This window comes from Phyllobates terribilis, unplaced genomic scaffold (assembly GCF_046119375.1).
Source record: "Phyllobates terribilis strain yellow unplaced genomic scaffold, ASM4611937v1 Scaffold_11__3_contigs__length_659146591, whole genome shotgun sequence".
NCBI classification, from domain to species: domain Eukaryota; kingdom Metazoa; phylum Chordata; class Amphibia; order Anura; family Dendrobatidae; genus Phyllobates; species Phyllobates terribilis.
In genome coordinates this window covers 582,243,856-582,270,017 of record NW_027362771.1, presented here as the reverse complement: position 1 = coordinate 582,270,017, position 26,162 = coordinate 582,243,856, and the positions used below count along the sequence as shown (strand labels likewise).

General features: G+C 36.5%; 1 protein-coding gene across 5 annotated transcripts in view; it reads right to left on the bottom strand.

Annotated features, from left to right (window-relative positions):
• Positions 1-26,162, bottom strand: part of NFIX (nuclear factor I X) — a 209,478-nt gene that overhangs the window by 173,543 nt on the left and 9,773 nt on the right. For all 5 annotated transcript variants that reach the window (XM_073654248.1, XM_073654247.1, XM_073654250.1 and 2 more), the window contains one exon: positions 12,814-13,179. In XM_073654248.1, the coding sequence (XP_073510349.1) occupies positions 12,814-12,840 (27 nt within the window). In that variant the 5' untranslated portion in view covers positions 12,841-13,179. The remainder of the gene's footprint in view (positions 1-12,813; positions 13,180-26,162) is intronic.

The following is a 26,162-nucleotide window of genomic DNA, read 5'->3' as shown; positions in this document are numbered from 1 at the left end:
CTGCTTTGGCGCCTGGGGAGTTAAATAATCTGGCGCTGTCGTTCTGTTTGCCCCGACTGCTCATTATTGCCATATAAACCCAACGTAACTCCGGATCACATGATGAGGTAACACAAGGTCAGCTCTAGAGCCAGGACCCCGTCCAAACATACACAGACTGAGACAGGGGGAGTGGAACGTGGGGAAAGAAAGAAACAAGGAAAGTGTTGGGGGTGGAGAGAAAGGGGGAAGAGACAGGGAAAGAGCACAAGATAGGGGAGAAAAGCAGAATGAACAGAGAGAGGAGGAGGACAGAGATGGGAGGAGAATTGTACATGGATTTTTACTACTTTTTCCATATGTATAATGTTGGATTAAAAGTTACATTCCAACGCATAAAACTCCCTGATCCTGTCCAATAAAAGAGTAGTATTGACTCTCTACACACGCTTAATATAGATTCAAAGACATTTTCTACTAATACTTATAATACACAATCTAGAATCTACTATAATTTATATACTGATAATAATCACACTGCACTGTATAATGATATATCTATATACTGATAATAATCACACTCCACTGTATAATGATATATCTATATACTGATAATAATCACACTGCACTGTATAATGATATATCTATATACTGATAATAATCACACTGCACTGTATAATGATATATCTATATATACTGATAATAATCACACTGCACCGTATAATGATATATCTATATACTGATAATAATCACACTGCACTGTATAATGATATATCTATATATACTGATAATAATCACACTGTACTGTATAATGATATATCTATATACACTGATAATAATCACACTGCACTGTATAATGATATATCTATATATACTGATAATAATCACACTGCACTGTATAATGATATATCTATATACTGATAATAATCACACTGCACTATATAATGATATATCTATATACTGATAATAATCACACTGCACTGTATAATAATATATCTATATACTGATAATAATCACACTGCACCGTATAATGATATATCTATATACACTGATGATAATCACACTGCACTGTATAATGATATATCTATATATACTGATAATAATCACACTGCTCTGTATAATGATATATCTATATATACTGATAATAATCACACTGCACTGTATAATGATATATCTATATACTGATAATAATCACACTGCACTGTATAATGATATATCTATATATACTGATAATAATCACACTGCACTGTATAATGATATATCTATATATACTGATAATAATCACACTGCACTGTATAATGATATATCTATATATACTGATAATAATCACACTGCACTGTATAATGATATATCTATATACTGATAATAATCACACTGCACTGTATAATGATATATCTATATATACTGATAATAATCACACTGCACCGTATAATGATATATCTATATATACTGATAATAATCACACTGCACTGTATAATGATATATCTATATAATGATAATAATCTCACTGCACTGTATAATGATATATCTATATATACTGATAATAATCACACTGCACTGTATAATGATATATCTATATAATGATAATAATCACACTGCACTGTATAATGATATATCTATATATACTGATAATAATCACACTGCACTGTATAATGATATATCTATATACACTGATAATAATCACACTGCACTGTATAATGATATATCTATATATACTGATAATAATCACACTGCACTGTATAATGATATATCTATATACACTGATAATAATCACACTGCACTGTATAATGATATATCTATATATACTGATAATAATCACACTGCACTGTATAATGATATATCTATATATACTGATAATCACACTGCACTGTATAATGATATATCTATACATACTTATAATAATCACACTGCACTGTATAATGATATATCTATATATACTGATAATAATCACACTGCACTGTATAATGATATATCTATATATACTGATAATAATCACACAGCTCTGTATAATGATATATCTTTATATACTGATAATAATCACACTGCACTGTATAATGATATATCTATATATACTGATAATAATCACACTGCACTGTATAATGATATATCTATATATACTGATAATAATCACACTGTACTGTATAATGATATATCTATATACACTGATAATAATCACACTGCACTGTATAATTATATATCTATATACACTGATAATAATCACACTGCACTGTATAATGATATATCTATATATACTGATAATAATCACACTGCACTGTATAATGATATATCTATATATACTGATAATAATCACACTGCACTGTATAATGATATATCTATATATACTGATAATAATCACACTGCACTGTATAATGATATATCTATATACACTGATAATAATCACACTGCACTGTATAATGATATATCTATATATACTGATAATAATCACACTGTACTGTATAATGATATATCTGTATACTGATAATAATCACACTGCACTGTATAATGATATATCTATATATACTGATAATAATCACACTGTACTGTATAATGATATATCTATATACACTGATAATAATCACACTGCACTGTATAATGATATATCTATATATACTGATAATAATCACACTGCACTGTATAATGATATATCTATATATACTGATAATAATCACACTGCACTGTATAATGATATATCTATATATACTGATAATAATCACACTGCACTGTATAATGATATATCTATATACACTGATAATAATCACACTGCACTGTATAATGATATATCTATATATACTGATAATAATCACACTGCACTGTATAATGATATATGTATATACACTGATAATAATCACACTGCACTGTATAATGCTATATCTATATATATACTGATAAAAATCACACTGCACTGTGTAATGATTTATCTATATACTGATAATAATCTAACTGCTCTGTATAATGATATATCTATATATACTGATAATAATCACACTGCACTGTATAATGATATATCTATATATACTGATAATAATCACACTGCACTGTATAATGATATATCTATATATACTGATAATAATCACACTGCACTGTATAATGATATATCTATATATACTGATAATAATCACACTGCTCTGTATAATGATATATCTATATATACTGATAATAATCACACTGCACTGTATAATGATATATCTATATACACTGATAATAATCACACTGCACTGTATAATGATATATCTATATATACTGATAATAATCACACTGCACTGTATAATGATATATCTATATACACTGATAAAAATCACACTGCACTGTATAATGATATATCTATATATACTGATAATAATCACACTGCACTGTTTAATGATATATCTATATATACTGATAATAATCACACTGCACTGTATAATGATATCTCTATATACTGATAATAATCACACTGCACTGTATAATGATATATCTATATATACTGATAATAATCACACTGCACTGTATAATGATATATCTATATACTGATAATAATCTAACTGCTCTGTATAATGATATATCTATATATACTGATAATAATCACACTGCACTGTATAATGATATATCTATATATACTGATAATAATCACACTGCACTGTATAATGATATATCTATATATACTGATAATAATCACACTGCTCTGTATAATGATATATCTATATATACTGATAATAATCACACTGCACTGTATAATGATATATATATATATATATACTGATAATAATCACACTGCACTGTATAATGATATATCTATATATACTGATAATAATCACACTGCACTGTATAATGATATATCTATATACACTGATAATAATCACACTGCACTGTATAATGATATATCTATATATACTGATAATAATCACACTGCACTGTATAATGTTATATCTATATATACTGATAGTAATCACACTGCACTGTATAATGATATATCTATATACACTGATAATAATCACACTGCACTGTATAATGATATATCTATATATACTGATAATAATCACACTGCACTGTATAATGTTATATCTATATATACTGATAATAATCACACTGCTCTGTATAATGATATATCTATATACACTGATAATAATCACACTGCACTGTATAATGATATATCTATATATACTGATAATAATCACACTGCACTGTATAATGATATATCTATATATACTGATAATAATCACACTGCACTGTATAATGATATATCTATATACTGATAATAATCACACTGCACTGTATAATGATATATCTATATACTGATAATAATCACACTGCACAGTATAATGATATATCTATATATACTGATAATAATCACACTGCACTGTATAATGATATATATCTATATACTGATAATAATCACTCTGCACTGTATAATGATATATCTATATATACTGATAATAATCACACTGCATTGTATAATGATATATCTATATACTGATAATAATCACACTGCACAGTATAATGATATATCTATATATACTGATAATAATCACACTGCACTGTATAATGATATATCTATATACTGATAATAATCACACTGCACTGTATAATGATATATCTATATATACTGATAATAATCACACTGCACTGTATAATGATATATCTATATACTGATAATAATCACACTGCACAGTATAATGATATATCTATATACACTGATAATAATCACACTGCACTGTATAATGATATATCTATATACACTGATAGTAATCACACTGCACTGTATAATGATATATCTATATATACTGATAATAATCACACTGCACTGTATAATGATATATCTATATACACTGATAATAATCACACTGCACTGTATAGGGGGGATATAGGGAGGATATATGGAGTAATAAGAGGAGATATAGGAAAATATATGGAGTATTAGGAGGAGATATAGGGGAGGAAATATGGAGTAATAGGAGGAGATATAGGGATGATATATGGAGTAATAGGAGGAGATATAGGGAGGATATATGGAGTAATAGGAGGAGATATAGGGAGGATATATGGAGTAATAGGAGGAGATATAGGAGGATATATGGAGTAATAGGGGAGATATAGGGATGATATATGGAGTAATAGGAGGAGATATAGGGGGGATATATGGAGTAAAAGGAGGAGATATAGGAGAGGATATATGGAGTAATAGGAGGAGATATAGGGGGATATATGTAGTAATAGGAGGAGATATAGGAGGATATATGGAGTAATAGGGGAGATATAGGGATGATATATGAATTAATAGGGGAGATATAGGGATGATATATGGAGTAATAGGAGGAGATATAGGGAGGATATATGGAGTAATAGGGGAGATAAAGGGATGATATATGGAGTAATAGGAGGAGATATAGGGGAGGATATATGGAGTAATAGGAGGAGATATAGGGAGGATATATGTATTAATAGGAGGAGATATAGGGAGGATATATGGAGTAATAGGGAGAGATGTAGGGAAGATATATAAAGTAATATGAGGAGATATAGGGAGGATATATGTATTAATAGGAGGAGATATAGGGGGGATATATGGAGTAATAGGGAGAGATGTAGGGAAGATATATAAAGTAATATGAGGAGATAGCAGGGTGGCTCAGTGGTTAGCACTGCAGCCTTGCAGCGCTGGGGTCCTGGGTTCAAATCCCACCAAGGACAACATCTGCAGTGAGTTTGTATGTTCTCCTCATGTTTACGTGGGTTTCCTCCGGGTTCTCCAGTTTCCTCCCACACTCCAAAGACATACTGATAGGGAAGCCCCAATGGGGACAGTGATAATATTGTCTGTGAAGTGCTGTGGAATTAATTGCACTATATAAGTGAGTAAAATAAATAAAGAGATATAGGGGGGATATATGGAATAATAGGAGGAGATATAGGGAGGATATATAGAGTAATAGGAGGAGATATAGGGAGGATATATGGAGTAATAGGAGAGGATATATGGAGTAATAGGAGGAGATATGGGGAGGATATATGGAATAATAGGAGGAGATATAGGGAGGATATATAGAGTAATAGGAGGAGATAGAGGGAGGATAAATGGAGTAATAAGAGGAGCAAGAAAAAAAAAGAACAACCCAAACATAAGGTCCAAGGGGACAGTATATAAAGGAAAATAAATAAAGTTGGTAATGAATAAAATACCTTTTATTAAACACTAGTTAGAAAGTGGTACTACATACAAGGAAAAGGAAAAGTAAGTGCGCAGCACAGATCATATACTCAATATATTAAAACATATTGATTTAGCTGCATCAGCAATGTATCTTTGGTAGGGACTACACGTGCGTACTAACTACATCAGCTCAATATGGGGTTGCTTAGACACCATAGACACACCCCTTCAGCCTATCTGGAACGCACTCTTCCGGTGAATAAACCGCAGACTTCCGGCTATGTGCCGGTCCGGATGTAGTATCATGGCCCTCCCCTGTCCCCGTGCCATCTTATTTGCCACACCATGCTTTTTAAACTACCTGTACTCTATGGACGCTACCCCCTGACGAAGGACGGTGGTCCGAAACGCGAGTCGGGGTATGCGTTGCGCAGTGGGTGATCATTACACAGGTATGTAACCGTACATTCAGAGCTATTATTTGGTAGTTACTTGCCTCCTTCCTTCCCTACCCTAGGTATGTTTGCCTCGGCACAGGCATATTTGGTATGATATGATTTACAGAATAGATGGTCATAATTGGTGACGCTTATATGGACCATTACCACTATTGGATTTATGTATATGCCACTATCGGGCTATATGCTTGTGCTGATGGGAGAGTTACACCTGGGTCATTCTTACACCCACCCCCCAGCATCTTGCTGAGTGATAGCTGAGGTTCCTCCCTCCTTTTGGTATTGGCATACTGGTCCTAGGTTTTTTCTTATTTTTCTATATATTTTACCCATGTATATATGGGCTATCAGGCTTGGATGATAATGGGGTAGTAGGACATCTATGAGATATGATATATTGTTCAATGTAAGTTTGTCTTCCTGTGGAATAACAATATGTAATAACAATATGTTTTAATATATTGAGTATATGATCTGTGCTGCGCACATACTTTTCCTTGTATGTAGTACCACTTTCTACCTAGTGTTTAATAAAGGTATTTTATTCATTAGCAACTTTATTTATTTTCCTTTATATACTGCCCCCTTGGACTTTATGTTCGGGTTGTTCTCTTTTTTCTTGTATGCATCTTTACCGAATGGTCTGCCATTCTATGGTCCTTGTGCTGACTTCCATATATTGGATTTCATGCCAGAGACTGGACTCTAATACATCAAATTTGTTGTATAGTTTTCCAGTGGTCATCCTTAGTAATAGGAGGAGGTATAGGGAGGATATATGGAGTAATAGGAGGAGATATAGGGAGGATATATGGAGTAATAGGAGGAGATATAGGGAGGTTATATGGAGTAATAGGAGGAGATATAGGGAGGATATATGGAGTAATAGGAGGAGATATAGGGAGGATATATGGAGTAATAGGGGGAGATATAGGGAGGATATATGGAGTAATTCGGGGAGATATAGGGAGGTTATATGGAGTAATAGGGGGAGATATAGGGAGGAAATATGGAGTAATAGGGGGAGATATAGGGAGGATATATGGAGTAATAGGAGGAGATATAGGAGGATATATGGAGTAATAGGAGGAGATATAAGGAGGATATATGGAGTAATAGGAGGAGATATAGGGGAGGATATATGGAGTAATAGGAGGAGATATAGGGAGGATATATGGAGTAATAGGAGGAGATATAGGGGAGGATATATGGAGTAATAGGAGGAGATATAGGGAGGATATATGGAGTAATAGGAGGAGATATAGGGAGGATATATGGAGTAATAGGATGAGATATAGGGAGGATATATGGAGTAATAGGAGGAGATATAGGAGAGGATATACCGAGTAATAGGGGGAGATATAGGGAGGATATATGGAGTAATAGGAGGAGATATAGGGAGGAGATATGGAGTAATAGGATGAGATATAGGGAGGATATATGGAGTAATAGGAGGAGATATAGGAGAGGATATACAGAGTAATAGGAAGAGATATAGGGAGGATATATGGAGTAATAGGAGGAGATATAGGGGGGTTATATGGAGTAATAGGGGGAGATATAGGGAGGAAATATGGAGTAATAGGGGGAGATATAGGGAGGATATATGGAGTAATAGGAGGAGATATAGGAGGATATATGGAGTAATAGGAGGAGATATAAGGAGGATATATGGAGTAATAGGAGGAGATATAGGGGAGGATATATGGAGTAATAGGAGGAGATATAGGGAGGATATATGGAGTAATAGGAGGAGATATAGGGGAGGATATATGGAGTAATAGGAGGAGATATAGGGAGGATATATGGAGTAATAGGAGGAGATATAGGGAGGATATATGGAGTAATAGGATGAGATATAGGGAGGATATATGGAGTAATAGGAGGAGATATAGGAGAGGATATACCGAGTAATAGGGGGAGATATAGGGAGGATATATGGAGTAATAGGAGGAGATATAGAGAGGATATATGGAGTAATAGGAGGAGATATAGGGAGGATATATGGAGTAATAGGAGGAGATATAGGGAGGATATATGGAGTAATAGGAGGAGATATATGGAGTAATAGGAGGAGATATAGGTAGGATATACGGAGTAATAGGGGGAGATATAGGGAGGATATATGGAATAATAGGGGAAGATATAGGGAGGATATATGGAGTAATAGGAGGAGATATAGGAGGATATATGGAGTAATAGGAGGAGATATAGGGGAGGATATATGGAGTAATAGCAGGAGATATAGGGAGGATATATGGAGTAATAGGAGGAGATATAGGGAGGATATATAGAGTAATAGGAGGAGATGTAGGAAGGATATATGGAGTAATAGGAGGAGATATAGGGAGCATATATGGAGTAATAGGAGGAGATATAGGAGAGGATATATGGAGTAATAGGGGAAGATATAGGGAGGATATATGGAGTAATAGGGGGAGATATAGGGAGGATATATGGAGTAATAGGAGGAGATATAGGAGGATATATGGAGTAATAGGAGGAGATATAGGGGGGGTATATGGAGTAATAGGAGGAGATATAGGGAGGATATATGGAGTAATAGGGGGAGATATAGGGAGGATATATGGAGTAATAGGGAGGAGATATAGGAGGATATATGGAGTAATAGGGGGAGATATAGGGGAGGATATATGGAGTAATAGGGGGAGATATAGGGAGGATATATGGAGTAATAGGGAGGAGATATAGGGAGGATATATGGAGTAATAGGAGATATAGGGAGGATATATGGAGTAATAGGAGGAGATATAGGGAGGATATATGGAGTAATAGGAGGAGATATAGGAGAGGATATATGGAGTAATAGGATATATTGGATTTCATGCCAGAGACTGGACTCTAATACATCAAATTTGTTGTATAGTTTTCCAGTGGTCATCCTTAGTAATAGGAGGAGGTATAGGGAGGATATATGGAGTAGTAGGAGGAGATATAGGGAGGATATATGGAGTAATAGGGGGAGATATAGGGAGGATATATGGAGTAATAGGGGGAGATATAGGGAGGATATATGGAGTAATAGGGGGAGATATAGGGGAGGATATATGGAGTAATAGGGGGAGATATAGGTAGGATATATGGAGTAATAGGGAGGAGATATAGGGAGGATATATGGAGTAATAAGAGATATAGGGAGGATATATGGAGTAATAGGAGGAGATATAGGGAGGATATATGGAGTAATAGGAGGAGATATAGGAGAGGATATATGGAGTAATAGGAGGATATATGGAGTAATAGGAGGAGATATAGGGAGGATATATGGAGTAATAGGAGGAGATATAGGGGGATATATGGGGTAATAGGGGGAGATATAGGGAGGATATATGGAGTAATAGGAGGAGATATAGGGAGGATATATGGAGTAATAGGAGGAGATATAGGGGGATATATGGAGTAATAGGAGGAAATATAGGGAGGATATATGGAGTAATAGGAGGAGATATAGGGGGATATATGGAGTAATAGGAGGAGATATAGGGAGGATATATGGAGTAATAGGAGGAGATATTGGGATGATATATGGAGTAATAGGAGGAGATATAGGGGGATATATGGAGTAGTAGGAGGAGATATAGGGAGGATATATGGAGTAATAGGGGGAGATATAGGGAGGATATATGGAGTAATAGGGGGAGATATAGGGAGAATATATGGAGTAATAGGGGGAGATATAGGGAAGATATATGGAGTAATAAGAGGAGATATAGGAGGATGTATGGAGTAATAGGAGGAGATATAGGGAGGATATATGGAGTATTAGGAGGAGATATAGGGAGGATATATGGAGTAATAGGGGGAGATATAGGGAGGATATATGGAGTAATAGGGGGAGATATAGGGAGGATATATGGAGTAATAGGAGGAGATATAGAGAGGATATATGGAGTAATAGGAGGAGATATAGGGAGGATATATGGAGTAATAGGAGGAGATATAGGGGGAATATATGGAGTAATAGGAGGAGATATAGGGAGGATATATGGAGTAATAGGAGGAGATAGAGGAGGATATATGGAGTAATAGGATGAGATATAGGGGAGGATATATGGAGTAATAGGAGGAGATATAGGGAGGATATATGGAGTAATAGGAGGAGATATAGGGAGGATATATGGAGTAATAGGAGGAGATATAGGATGGATATATGGAGTAATAGGATGAGATATAGGGGAGGATATATGGAGTAATAGGAGGAGATATAGGGAGGATATATGAAGTAATAGGAGGAGATATAGGGAGGAGATATGGAGTAATAGGAGGAGATATAGGAAGGATATATGGAGTAATAGGATGAGATATAGGGAAGGATATATGGAGTAATAGGAGGATATATAGGGAGGATATATGGAGTAATAGGAGGAGATATAGGGAGGATATATGGAGTAATAGGAATAATGCTGAAATATTTACCTGCTAGTAAATGATGTAATAGTGGTAATAAATGTAATTTTTCTATCAGTGAGGTATAGATTTACCACATTCTTTTGCTAGTTTATTAGTCTAATTCAATTTAAGTATCAATGAAATATGTGAATGGGAGCTCTATGTCATCCCTTTCTTTTAAGGCTGTGTTCATTTATCTTCTTTTTGATTCACAAACCTGTATGTTTTTATCTGTCGAATGGGATGAACAACTAATATATTTCTTCCAGTCATTATTCTCCACTGACTTTAATGAGATGCAGAATCATAGACAAACCCTTTGTTTTGTTCTTTTTTTTTTTTTTCGTTTTTCAAACTGAAAAGCTTTTGGGTTTTTTTGCATTCTTTTACATTGAGGCTAACAGACTATTAAGAAATATATTTCTGAGCAAAGACAAATGCTCATCTGAACCTATTATATACAACTACTTCACTACTGACCTCCCGTATCGCAGAAGAGATTCCTAAAGCCGTCATGTACTGAATTGTCAGAACATCATGATTTGATCATGCAATATCTCTTTCCACATAGATTATCACTATTTTATAGATAAGTCTCTAATTATTCTATAGATTAAACACTATGATTTTCTTGGTATTTGACATTATTTTCCAACAGTACAATTCTGAATAACCATCTAGTATTCCCCAAACATTACTCTCTAATTTATCAGGCAACTAATTACAACAAAAGTAACACAAAGTAGGAAACTACATCAATCTCATGTACAAAGCTAATAGTAATCAACATAGTCCAAGAAAAAGAAATCTACATATGAATAGACATGTGATTTTTTGTTCTATGTGGATATGATGTATCATTTATTGTATAGAAAAAAAATAAAATAAAATTATATATATATATATACACACACACACACACATACATAAAGATTAGAAGCAGCACCGTAGCAGTACAGGGTGCAAAAACTCTTCAGACCTCAACCAGGTCCACAATTGATGTAATCCGAAAACGACAGAACTCTTACATTTAAGTGAGAATATGAGATGCCTTAATTAATACTTGATTTAAGGTACGCTGCTACTTTTGGTTGCAATAAATAAGTTTATATATATATATATATACTATTGTATAATATTTATATATAACAGGACCATTCCAGCTCTTTTCTATCTGTAAATCTATCATATATGAATCGATTTATGAATCTTTTTCTCTGCTCACAGACTTAAATTATTGCTAACCAACTCATATAAAAAAATAACTTATGAGTAATATTAGATTACATATTTTGGACAAGTTTAAAGAGAGACAATAAAAGATAGAGATATATCTTAAGATACATTAGTATCCACAAAGTATGCACTTAACACAGAGCATTTAAGCTGGTGAGGGAGCAATAAATACCTTTTTGTTGAGTTGTTGACTTAACATACAAACATAGTTAACAAAGTTTAGCAAGTTCGATCTTTTATCCTGCAGTATTCATTCACGATAAGTCATTTGCCAATTTCCCCATTTAAGAAGGAAAAAAAAATCCTTCCCAACACTAAATATGGCAATTTTTTTATATTTTAAGAAATCCCAAAGTGCCTACCCACAAAAAGAACACTACAGCTGTAAGAATAGAGCGGTGAGACAAATGGGAGAATAGCGTTGTGAATGGGGAATTCTGAGTTTTTGTTCCAAGCGGAGATGTGTTGGAGCCAAAGCAACCAACCCATAACTATTTCTTATAGAGAAAATCGCACAAGAAGAATTTTGGAAACTTTATGTTTAATCTAAGATAATGTTACAAGGTCGGGGGCCATATAGAATTGTTGAGAATCGAAGGTTACCTGAGTCAGACAGTACGGCGAGTACATCTCTTCTGCTCCTCACAAAACTGGGATGTCTCTTGTTTTCTCTTTCTCTTGCTACAGTCTATGACTGTTTCATTTTTTGTGGAAGTGTTTCCAGTCCAAGATGAATTCTTTGTGTTGTTTTTTTTTTCCACAAAATACACCTTTTATAGTTGGGTCGACTAATTTCTTCTAATATCCCTTCTATTTTGGAGGCCTGTGAATTTTTTTTTATTTTGCAAGTTGATTTCAGACAAGATGTCTCATGCTGGGTCTCACTTTCTTTACTGAAAAATCTTTTTCCTTCCGTATACTCCTCCTGGATGTCTCTTTCCTCGAATGCCTCTTTGTCTTTGTATGACTCTGAAAGTAAAAGTTTGGAGAAAGCTTTGAAAACCAAGTGCAAAAAAAAAAATGTGTAAAATACGAAGAGACAGCCAAACGCAGAAAAGAGACAGGAAAGAGACATGTATGAAATTATGGCAAATACAGCATTTATATAAAACTTGAAAACTATTTAATCTAAAAACAAAAGAAAATGTAAAAAAAAAAAAATAAATAAAAGGAAGCAAGACAGCATTGTGGCAAACATGCCTAGTACAGAAGGCCTGAAGCCCCTGGGACAAGGCTTCATTTCTCCCTATGTCCTCATTTGATTTATTACTTTTGTTACTACTAAATTGTCTGTTTCTTTTTATCTGTCACGTCTGTTTGTCACACCCTGTAACTGCCAGAAATATCTAAATGAAACTACTTTTGTTGTGACTGGAATATTTTTGGTTGGGAAACACTTATTCACAGCTGGAATTTAGTTTGAGGGGATAACTGACCAAGGCTAAATGTATTGTTTGCTTTTTAGTTATAAAAAGTTGTTTATCTTTTCTCTTGGTAGTTTCTACAATCCTACCAATAACTCCTTCCATATAATTTTTGCCACCTATAACTCTTCCAATTACTCCTTATATCCACTCCCCATAATTCTTCCTATAATCTATTTAAAATCCTTTATATTATCTCATACCTCTTATTATAACTCCTCATGTTCCTCCATATAACATATCACTACATCTCCTCCTATTACTCCCTATATCTCTTCCTGTTACTCAATATATCATCCCTATATCTCATCCTATTACTCTATATATCCTCCCTATATCTCGCCCTATTACTCCATATATCGCCCCTATATCTCCTCCTATTACTCCATATATCCTCCCTTTATCTCCTCCTATTACTCCATATATCCTCCCTATATCTCCTCCTATTACTCCATATATCCTCCCTTTTTCTCCTCCTATTACTCCATATATCCTCCCTATATCTCCCATTACTCCATATAGCCTTTCCTATATCTCCCCTTATTACTCCATATCCCCCTATATCTCCTCCTATTACACCATATATCCTCCCTATATCTCCTCCTATTGCTCCATATATCCTCCCTATATCTCCTCCTATTACTCCATAGATCCTCCCTATATCTCCTCCTATTACTCCATATATCCTCCCTATATCTCCTCCTATTACTCCATATATCCTCCCTATATCTCCGCCTCTTACTCCATATATCCTCCTATATCGCCTCCTATTACTCCATATATCCTCCCTATATCTCCTCCTATTACTCCATATATCCTCCCTATATCTCCTCCTGTTACTCCATATATCCTCCCTATATCTCCTCCTATTACTCCATATATCCTCCATATATATCCTCCTATTACTCCATATATCCTCCCTATATCTCCTCCTATTACTCCATATATCCTGCCTATATCTCCTCCTATTACCCCATATATCCCCCTATATCTCTTCCTATTACTCCATATATCCTCCCTATATCTCCTCCTATTACCCCATATATCCTCCCTATATCTCCTCCTATTACTCCATATATCCTCCCTATATCTCCTCCTCTTACTCCATATATCCTCCCTATATATCCTCCTATTACTCCATTTATCCTCCCTATATCTCCTCCTATTACCCCATATATCCTCCCTATATCTCCTCCTATTACTCCATATCTCCTCCTATTACTCCATATATCCTCCCCTATATCTCCTATTACTCCATATATCCTCCCTATATTTCCTCCTATTACTCCATTTATCCTCCCTATATCTCCTCCTATTACCCCATATATCCTCCCTATATATCCTCCTATTACTTCATATATCCTCCCTATATCTCCTCCTATTACTCCATATATCCTCCCCTATATCTCCTCCTATTACTCCATATATCCTCCCTATATCTCCTCCTATTACTCCATATATCCTCCCTATATCTCCTCCTATTACTCCATATATCCTCCTATATCTCCCCCTATTACTCCATATATCCTCCCCTATATCTCCTCCTATTACTCCATATATCCTCCCTATATCTCCTCCTATTACTCCATATATCCTCCCCTATATCTCCTCCTCTTACTCCATATATCCTCCCTATATATCCTCCTATTACTTCATATATCCTCCCTATATCTCCTCCTATTACCCCATATATCCTCCCTATATCTCCTCCTATTACTCCTTATAGCCTCCCTATATCTCTTCCTATTACTATCCATGCATCCTCTCCTATAATCTCCTCCTATGACTTCATATACTCTTTCTTTATCCTTTCTTATTACTCCATATATTCTTTCCTTATATCTCATATTATTCGATATAACTCTTCCTATAACTCCTTCAACTACATCAATATAATGTATACCTCCCCTCACTGAATATATTCTCTCCTTATAATATGTAACATATTAATATATAAATTCTATTTCTCCTAATTACTTTTCTTGTCACTCAATGGAACCCTTCCATAGAGCCAGACATGAACAGGGAGGGCAGAGACCTATGACCCAGACAAGTGTTAACCTCAGACCTTGGCATGTCTAGAAATTCCTGGATGATAAGGCTTAAAATAGATAGACTCTTTGGCCCTGTATTAAAAGCGTGAAACTCCCATCTCATGATTATTTCGTGATCACCTCCATCACAACTTTCGCTACTCTTTCTATGTTTTTTAGGTCATACCTTCTTCTGCCCTTTTTTATACTTCTATATTTTCATCAGTCTTAGACAATGTCATTAGCTTCCTACAACTTGATTTTATCCAAAGATATTTTTGTTGTTGTCTTTACGACTCATTCATTCACCGTTAGTACTTTCATCTTTCTGCAGATGTCACGATCAGTACACCATCGTTTTGCTAATGTGTTTACCTCTTTGAGTATTGGTGAATCTAGCACAAAAGGGATTCCACTCAAACAAAGGCACTGCTGACACTTTACCTCCTCTTAATTGGTCAAAAACTCTTAGTTTCAGGAAAAAAAGCTAAATGAGGCCACTACAATTTATCCAGTGGTAGTCATACTTTTCTGAGCCCCACCATTGAGTCATTGATGACCTTCAGTGGATCTTCTCTGGCATATACCATTATTTACTTTGCTATTAAACTCAGTTTGTTGATGGTTGAACGAACTTTCATTTGGTAAACGATGGCTACAACTAGCATTTTGGATGAAAGTAGCCATGCATATTTAATTTTGGTATGATGTATTACTGGAGATGATGTCCATTTTAGACGGATTGTTCATTGGCAGATAAACAGTGTAATTGATGGACGTTCATATATCGGTAGAGTCCTATTGACTAGTGATTGAAAAGTGCCGGTATTTTGGTGCCACCAATTGAAAGTAGCAATCCTAAAAGTCAATATTGATTGATTAATTGAGGTTGATGTCTTTCTGAAAATCTATGTCTCCTGCCGCAGTTTGTTATAAGAAAACCAACCTTGTTTAATCATTTTCCATGGCTTCATCGCAGAGCCTCTGACACTCCTCCTTGTGTCCTGTATTGGCGGCGGCACTGTCATTACCTCGACAGTGCGGCAGCCAGTAGGTATTGAACTTACTGAATGGCTGCCACATTGTCGAAGTGACATCAATGTCACAGCCGATTTGCGACAAGGGAAGCAGCATCAGAGACTCAGTGCTGGACCCCTGGATGAGGAGTAAAGCACTTTTTTTTAATAACAAACTGCCTTAGGATTAAGTTTTTCAAAAAGGGGAATAACTCCAATCAGCCAATTCAGAACTTCCATTTGCAGACACATGTTGGGGGTTTTACCCTTCATCAGTGCAAAGCAGAACTGATTTACTGAGTTAGCAGTCTCTGATAGGTGATCTAAGGGTAAAGTTTCTCTTTGTGAAGGTCATTAATTGGATGAAAATGTAAAAAACTGTTTACTTCTTTTTAGAGAACTACTCTGTTCTTGGTCAGCTAAAACGTTAGTTTGCCACTAAGTGTCAACTGACAATCCTCCATTATGGCAAAATTGTCTTCTTTAACTTTTGTCTATAGTCTAAAACTATGGGGACATCACAATGACTAATGATGGTGGGTTTTAGACTTTGATCACATATCCATTAGTTATTTATGTTAATTGGATCCATTTTGGAATCACGGATCAAATGGAAGTAAAATGTTCCAGTATTGGTCCAATTCATTTGAATGGGAATGGAAGTTTCGTAAAATATCTTCCTTTCCTTCTGCAATCTGTTTTTAGTTGGGTTATAAAAAAAACATAGTCTGCACAACATTTTTGTCCGGCCAACAAAACAAATAGCAATTGGATCGATTTTTAACATTGAAGTCTGTGGAAAACGGATCATAACAGATGGTTTCCATTTTGCATCCGTTTTTGCCCCTGTTGTAGTGGATCCAGATTATTTTTTACTTCCATAACTCTTAGAAACCGATGACAACTGAACATGTGAACAGGGGTTAGTTATTGGAAAAAAACTGTCAGTTCCGAGTGTAGATATATTGACAATGTGTCTAAAGTTACTGTCCTACCGGTCTCTAAATTAAATGTACTTGTAGGTTATTCTAGGGCAGTATTCATATATACAATGACATAAATTAAATCTACATGGATATTAAAAATTGGATTTAATAGAAGGATTTATACTAAATGTGTGCTTTAATGTGGCCAACTCTGTCCCCCCCCTCCGCCTCCAAGAAAAAGGTCAATAGACTAAGATTGAAAATTTCTTTGGATTTGGGGGAAATTGCTATGCACCTGTCACATGACTAAGCCTTTCTCATGGTGGAATGCAAAGCTTTCTGTTCCTTTTGTAAATATAATTTACATATTAAATAATAATTATCATCCTTTTTCTCATGCATTATTTATATATGTGAAAGAAGTCCATTCATCAGTCACAAATCCTCAGATTGTGCCATCCTCTCAACGACAACCCCAACATGCAACTGGATTGCCTTGATTTTATTTTGTGGATTTCTGCCTTTGTGGAAAACAACTTAACATATATCTAGCTTGCCTGTTAAAGCTTAATAACACTAAATGCAATCCTATAAATGCAGTCCTATTATAATGAGACACTCTGCATTGCTATAAAATGCAGTCCTGACAGATCCAGCTCTTTCACAGTAATTAATTAAGAGTCCAGATCAGATTTTGGCTGGGATTAATCTTTCCTTTCACACATGGCGATCAGTGGGAGGGGGCGTGCATAAGTAGGGGGGCAATTCTTGTCAAAATAAACACAAATACAGACGGTCTGAAGAGAGAGAGAGCAAAAGGGAGAGAGAGAGGGGAGTGAGCAGCGGCTTTGACACAGTCCTAACTTGGCACCATCGTACAATGCAGTAAATGATTATGGCAACACACGTTCCTAATATCTAAGCAAACCAGCATTACATGAAATATATGGATACATAGAGATTTAGACCTGATCATGAAAAATACATCTCCTCTGATATCAGTAATTAAGTCAGTGGGTGCAGACCACAGCCTGAGATCTGAAGGATTAAGGCTACGTTCTCATGATGAGTACTTGGTGCGGTTTTGATGTTCCAGATTTTCAGCAGCATTTCTGCACCAATTCGCCACATTAGCTTACTTGCGTTTTTATCACATTTTTTCTTCTGCGGTTTTTCTCTCTTTTCTGTATGTCATCTTTTAAATAAAACAGCTTTGTTTTGGATACTTCTTGGTATTTGATTTTGATAATACTTTATTGATAAAGTCAAGTGCAGATGACATATGTTTTTTGGGCGTTTTCGCTGCGTTTTTTTACCTGTGGATTTTCTGCATCTCATTCAATCCACAAATGAAGAGCCTATTTGCCATGAGAAATTTGCCGCGATGTGGATTTTAAAAATGCAGTGCTGCGTTAAAAAAGCACAGTGTGCATTAGATTTCTATAAATCCCATCCACTTTCCCGAAAATGTAAGATGGTGCATTTTTTGCACTGTAAAAATACGCAAATTCAAAAATGCACCAAATACTCATTATGAGAATTTATTCCTAATGATATGTTAGATGTTTCTACTTCTATCAGATGTTAGGATATTTTGTGGTTTTTAAGGTTTTTAAGCTATTAAGAAAATGTAATAACTTTCCCACCAGGGCTGCTTGTGCTCACAGATATCGGTTGACCATTGAAAAGAAGCCTGACTGTATGGTTGTCATCGAGATACAACAGAAGTGGTCTAGTACGTAGATAGATCAAGTGTAGATGTCATCATTTAACATAGAGGATGACAATACCAAAAGCCTTCTACTGCAGCTGACCAAACACATGAAATAGTTGACGACTAAATGCTGCTGTATTTCTGACGTTGCCCCACATGCCCAATGGGAGACGAAAGCCCGCCATACACATTAGATGGCTGTCGGCAGAACGACGAAATTAGCTGACTGTCATCTTGGCCGATTTTCCCATGCAAAGGAGCGTTCGTTCAGCTGAGCGTTCCTCTGTTGTTTATGAGAAAGCAGCTGAAAATCATCTATGCTGGCGACTTATCTACAGGAGAACAAAGCAATCAGAAATCAAAAATTGGACATGACCGATCAACATCTTCTACAATGATCAGTTCACCAGCTCCACATACACATTAGAGTTTCGGCCAAACCTACGAACTGATCGATATTAGAAGGTTCAGCTGACAGTCTAATGTATAAGGGAGCCTTAACCCTCTACCAGACCACTCCGCCAGTTGCTATATACCCATGGACACATGTGCACCATACACAATCTCTCTTTTACCCAACATCTGCCATCGAGGAAGAGTCAGGAGCAATGGCATAGCGAGGGGAGGGGACATAAGATGAGTTGTCTTGGGTGTAAAAATCACAAAAGTGCAAAATGTCAAAAGCAAATAAAAAAATACTGCTTTCTTTTTTTATTTTTAAATGTTGTGGTCCTAAGAAGTAAAGTCATGTTTGTGCCGAAGACAGAAGATATACCTCAAACTGCTGACAGCATGACTCCAGATATCCAAGTGGGGACCACTTTGAACTGTGTTAGTGTCAACATGAAACCATTACAGTTGGATTCTATGGTAGAGCAGGGAAACATGGGCTGAAGGCTCATGTAAGCCGATAGCCTACAAGACTTCACCTTCTGAGCACAGGCGGCACAATGACATCACCGGCATTGTACCACTTGTGCCAGCCTGCTCTGTGTGCTGGGAGAAGAGTACTTGGTTGATAGGATTTGTTGAGTATAAAATGTATTTTTTTATGAAGGGAGACGGAGGAGAGTGAAGCAAAGGTGGCATTCTTACTTTAGGAGGGATCACTCAGGGAGAATTATTTGTTTTAAGGGGATAGTAAGGGCAATATTACTAGGTTAGGCATTGCAATATTGCCTTGCCCCAGATGCTAGCAATCCATATTACCCCACTGATGAAGACTCACACATACAATCATAAGCTAATCGTGATGAAACTAGTGGGTTAAGACAGATTTTATCTTATGTGTATGGCCACTATAAATGTCATGACCTACAATCATGTGGGTTATTCCCACAATTAACTTATTCTTTATCCATAGAATTGGGGTCTGACCACTGGGACCCCCAGTGATGCAAAGACTGGGGTTCTTCAGATCTCTGCATGAACGCGGAATAGGTGTAAATGCTCCCTCCCAGCTCAATTCTTTGTCTATGTGACTGATGGATATAGCAGAGCACTGTACTTAACTTTCTCCAGGAGTCCTATAGTCAATCAATGGAGCAAAGGGTCGAATCTGTTCACCCCTTCTGCATTCAGATCTCGCTGGGACTCCCTAAGGTCAGTCCCCTAGTTATAAGTAAATTATCCCCTATCCAACGGATAGTGGTAGAACTTTTATTTGTGGAGAAACCCATTTTAATGTTGCATGGTACATGCACACCATAATCAGTAGTAAACCAGTAGTATTTCTGACTTAAAGATTAACTGTTGTTTAAGTTTTTATTTTATGAATCAACAGTACACATGAAAATATGAAACTTTGTGATATATCTTATCAGAGAAATCTGCTTCTTTCTCTTCCTGGATTGATCTTTTATTCTCGATTCCCAGATAAAATCTGTCGTCAATACTAATTTTTCCATTACTTAGATAGGAGATGACAATTGGTGCTCATAAAGTTCTATGGAGAACTGTCATTTCAGGAGAACTTGTAGCAGAATGTCTGTGTCTGCCTCTGGCTCCTCCCTTCTCTATGTCTGTGTCTGCCTCTGGCTCCTCCCTTCACTATGTCTGTGTCTGCCTCTGGCTCCTCCCTTCTCTGTGTCTGCCTCTGGCTCCTCCCTTCTCTATGTCTTTGCCTCTGGCTCCTCCCTTCTCTATGTCTGTGTCTGCCTCTGGCTCCTCCCTTCTCTATGTCTGTGTCTGCCTCTGGCTCCTCCCTTCTCTATGTCTGTGTCTGCCTCTGGCTCCTCCCTTCTCTATGTCTGTGTCTGCCTCTGGCTCCTCCCTTCTTTATGTCTGTGTCTGCCTCTGGCTCCTCCCTTCTCTATGTCTGTGTCTGCCTCTGGCTCCTCCCTTCTCTATGTCTCTGTCTGCCTCTGGCTCCTCCCTTCTCTATGTTTGTGTCTGCCTCTGGATCCTCCCTTCTCTATGTCTGTGTCTGCCTCTGGCTCCTCCCTTCTCTATGTCTTTGTCTGCCTCTGGCTCCTCCCTTCTCTATGTCTGTGTCTGCCTCTGGCTCCTCCCTTCTCTATGTCTGTGTCTGCCTCTGGCTCCTCCCTTCTCTATGTCTTTGTCTGCCTCTGGCTCCTCCCTTCTCTATGTTTGTGTCTGCCTCTGGCTCCTCCTTTCTCTATGTTTGTGTCTGCCTCTGGCTCCTCCCTTCTCTATGTCTGTGTCTACTTCTAGCTTCTCCCTCCTCTCCCCTCTTCATAGAATGTTATGAGCACCAGCTGTCATCTCCTATTTCAGTAATGTGAAAATAAGTAGAGAGATAGGGGTGCAATAGCGCTGTTATCCAACATTCCAGAAGTTATATTATTTGTTTTATGGTTTTCATTATATATCCATAAGAGTGTAACTAGTCAATCAATATGTTCATTGAATCTATCATTAATTTCATTGTTTTTCTGTAAACCGTTTTTGGCGCCAAGAATTACCACGTGTGGATTTATGTATATAAGACCGTTTGATGAATTGGTCTACATCAGCTATGTACCTGAGGAAGTGGACGGGACCTCCACGAAACGCTTAGTAATCGTAGCTTTTAGAAATAAACTACAAGATTGTTAAATATATACAATCTCTCGTCAAATTTCTTCACCACGGAGGAGCGCGGATTTTATTCCCGGCACCAACTTCATCCTACTACAGACAACATTTCAGTAATGTGGACATTTGTCTTCACTGAACCCAGATTGTACCATGTAATTGAGAGTCAAAGATCAATCCAGCTAGTGAGAGAAGCTGATTTTCCTGATAAGATATATTACAAAGGTACTTATTTTCATGCATACTATTAATTTATGAAATTAATATTAAAATTTGGAACCTGGTTTGTGAATAATTTCTAAGCCAATTGTAGGGACTCTGATAATCCAACCATTCTGGAGAAAAGAAGACTTCTCTGTTCGAGTGATTTACTGAGATAAAGGTTGGTGTTTCTGAACTTAAACAAATGCCTATTTTTGATGTGGAGGCAAAATTACTCCCTGGTACATGTGAATCAACTCCATAGAACGTAGAATTAATGTATTTGTATTGATAATGCTCCAAAAAGCCTTACGTAATGAGACAAAATTTGCTCCCAAAAATTTTGCATACCTTCCAATTCAGGACTCATAAATCTTGGTTCAGTAGATGCTAAGGTAAATGACTCATATCTGGAGAACAGACTGTTGCTCATAGACAAATCTTTAGGATTCTTCGTATTATGGCCTGAAAAGGTCAAGCATATTGATGGTGCTACTTGTAGAGGTCCACACTATCTTCGGTCCGCTGATTGTTGAACCAGTCTATAATCAACAACATTTCATTGAGTCCTGTCTTTTATGATGTTTTGACGGCTATTTTTGTATAAAGATGAACTCTGCCATCACTCTAATGAAGTTTTTGGGGTAAAGAAATTTTTATGTTGAAAAAGGGTAATGTTTTTTTTTTCAAAAATGCACTTTGCTGATGACTTTTTTTTTTCCAAGTAACAAGTTTTCAAAATAGATGCGAGTGTGAGACATTTCTCTATATACCTCTACCACTATAATTCTCTTTTTCTTTATAGTAAAACTACACATTTGACATGTATGTATTACTTGGCAGAATGATTTGGGGATTTCTTCTTCAATTAATCTATAAATTCTTTCTCTAGCACCTGAAAAAATAATTTTGAGACTGCTCGAAGAAAGATCTATCATCTCTGAATGAAATGAACATTTGTACATCTCAGTGCCATGATTGGATAGATTCAGTACCAGGAATTTACAGATCACGGTTATGGCTGAATGGCTAAGTGGCATGATCGTGTAGATTAGTGTTATAGTTGTGAAGATTAGGGCATAGTTTACAGATCATTATATGGTTGGATGTATTTTAGTGGTATGGTTGAATAGATCAGTGGTATTTTTGAACAGATGGGTGTCATGATAATGGATGCAGGGCATTGTTGAATTGGTTTGTGGTGTAGCTGAATAAATCATTTACATCATTGGTTGGTTTTATGTATAGATAGCTCATTGTCTGTTGGAATGCTTCTAATAAAGATATCGGGATAACTAAATAACTTGAAATAAAGGAAAGTAGAATGGGATAGAACATCTATTCATGGTGATGGACCTGAAGTATGACATTTGACATAAAATATTATTTATTAAGTTGTTGGCAGTTGAAAATAAGTAAAATTAGTAGAGATGAAGAAATCAATTCTTTGTAAATCAAATTCATGTTGAATTTTAGGAAACTGAACAATATATGATTAGATTAGTGTGAAACATCTAATACCTTCCACCAGGTATATTGAAATAGCCAGAAAAGGCTCACATGACTGTTGCGGACACATGGGCTTTTCCATAACAGGTTGCAGCTATGACATCACATGATATAGCACAGCCAGTCAGGAGGGACTATCATAGCTTTTATAAAAGCAGAGGCAGGGAATGCAGCAACCATATTTTTATGAATCTCGATAGTGGAAAGATATCACAGCTTAGCGATAGACATGGGGAGAAAAAGCTTTAAAACACTGAATAAACAGTTATTAGAGATAAAGTGTATAAAGCCCCCGTCTCACATAGCGAGATCGCTGCTGTGTCACGGTTTTGGTGACGCAACAGCGACCTCACCAGCGATGTCACTATGTGTGACACTTTGCAGCGATCAGGCCCCTGCTGTGAGGTCGCTGATCGCTGCAGAATGTCCTGGACCTTTTTTTGGTCGTTGCCCTCCCACTGGTCAGCACACATCGCTGTGTGTGACCAGCGGGAGCAGCGATCAGGCTGGTAGCCATGATAAACATCGGGTTACTAGGGGCACATGCGCACTTAGTAACCCGCTGTTTATCATGGTTACGAGCCTGCTAAAGTGAGCGGTAACCTCCCGCTCACCGTAGCAGAGTGGTAACCATGATAAACAGCGGGTTACTAGGTGCGCGTGTGCCCCTAGTAACCCGATGTTTATCATGGTTACCAGCCTGCTCCTGCTTCAGCAAGCTGGTAACCAGGAGCAGGACATCGTGGAAAGATTCTTTCCACGATGTCGCTGCTCCCCTGATCGTTGGTGAGCCTGCCTGTTTGACAGCTCACCAGCGACCACATAGCGACGCAGCAGCGATCCCTGACAGGTGGTATCGTTGTCGGGATCGTTGCAGCGTCGCTAAGTGTGACGGGGCCTTAACAGGACAGCAGTGAAAAACCGCTACCATCCATTCACCCATAGTCATATATGTTGAGGTCACTTTGACATTACTAACGCTGGATTTGCATTAAAGAGATAGAAAAGTGTTCAATACACAGTCTTAGGAGACCTCAGAGTGTTACAAAATTATTTTCAGGGCAATCGGAGGCTTTGTAGAACTTGCAATTTACATCAAATCAATTCACTGCCAATCAAATTTTGGGGAAGAATTCCCTGAAGCTGGTGAATTTGATTTTCAAAAATTTTGCTCATCTCTAAAGCCTTATTTAGATGCCCGTGAAGCACAGTGCAAGTATGGACCACAATGCACGGACTGGCGACCGGTCCCAACTCAAACGTAACAACATCAGATCGGGCTGTCAAGTTCTGGTCAGGAGTTCCGAGGTAAGTCCATGTCTGCACTTGGAAGTGTTTCACGGATATCTGAATGAGACCTAATAATTACCTATTTTTTCACAAGTTTAAATTATTTATGAGATGAAGGCTTAATTTGAAAGACCAATGTGCAAATATCTGTTCAGCCTTAGTTTAGTAAAGTCTTCTTTTATTTTGCAATGTAAAAAAATGCTAAATAGAAATGTGTATTAGTACTTAGAGTGCAAATGCATGTACAGTTAGGTCGTTTTTTGGGCTGTGAGTCACTTTGGTACATTAACACTTACCCCTTACTGCTTTATCCTTAGCTTGGATGGAAACATAGCATGAATTTTCTGGGCCAGAATGGAAATAGAACCTGCATCACACATTACATTGTAAGTTCTCTTCCCTTGTGGAAGAGGAAAGTATGGATCCTACCATGCTGCCGGGAGTGTTTTCCCAGTATGTCCTCCCCTATATGTACTCCAATTACTCTATATATCCTCTTACATCTCCTCTTATTACTCTGTATTTGTTACTCAATATACCCTCTTCTTAAATATTCTCTTAATACCCCATATATTCTCCCCCATATCCCCTACTATTACATCATATATCCACCCTATATCTCCTCCTATTACTCCATATATCCTCTCCTATATCTTATCCTATTACTCCAAATATCCTCCCTATATCTCCTCTATTACTCCATATATTTTCCCTATATCTCCTCCTATTACTCCATATATCCTCCCCTATATCTCCTCCTTTTACTCCATATATCCTCCCTATATATCCTCCTATTAATCCAT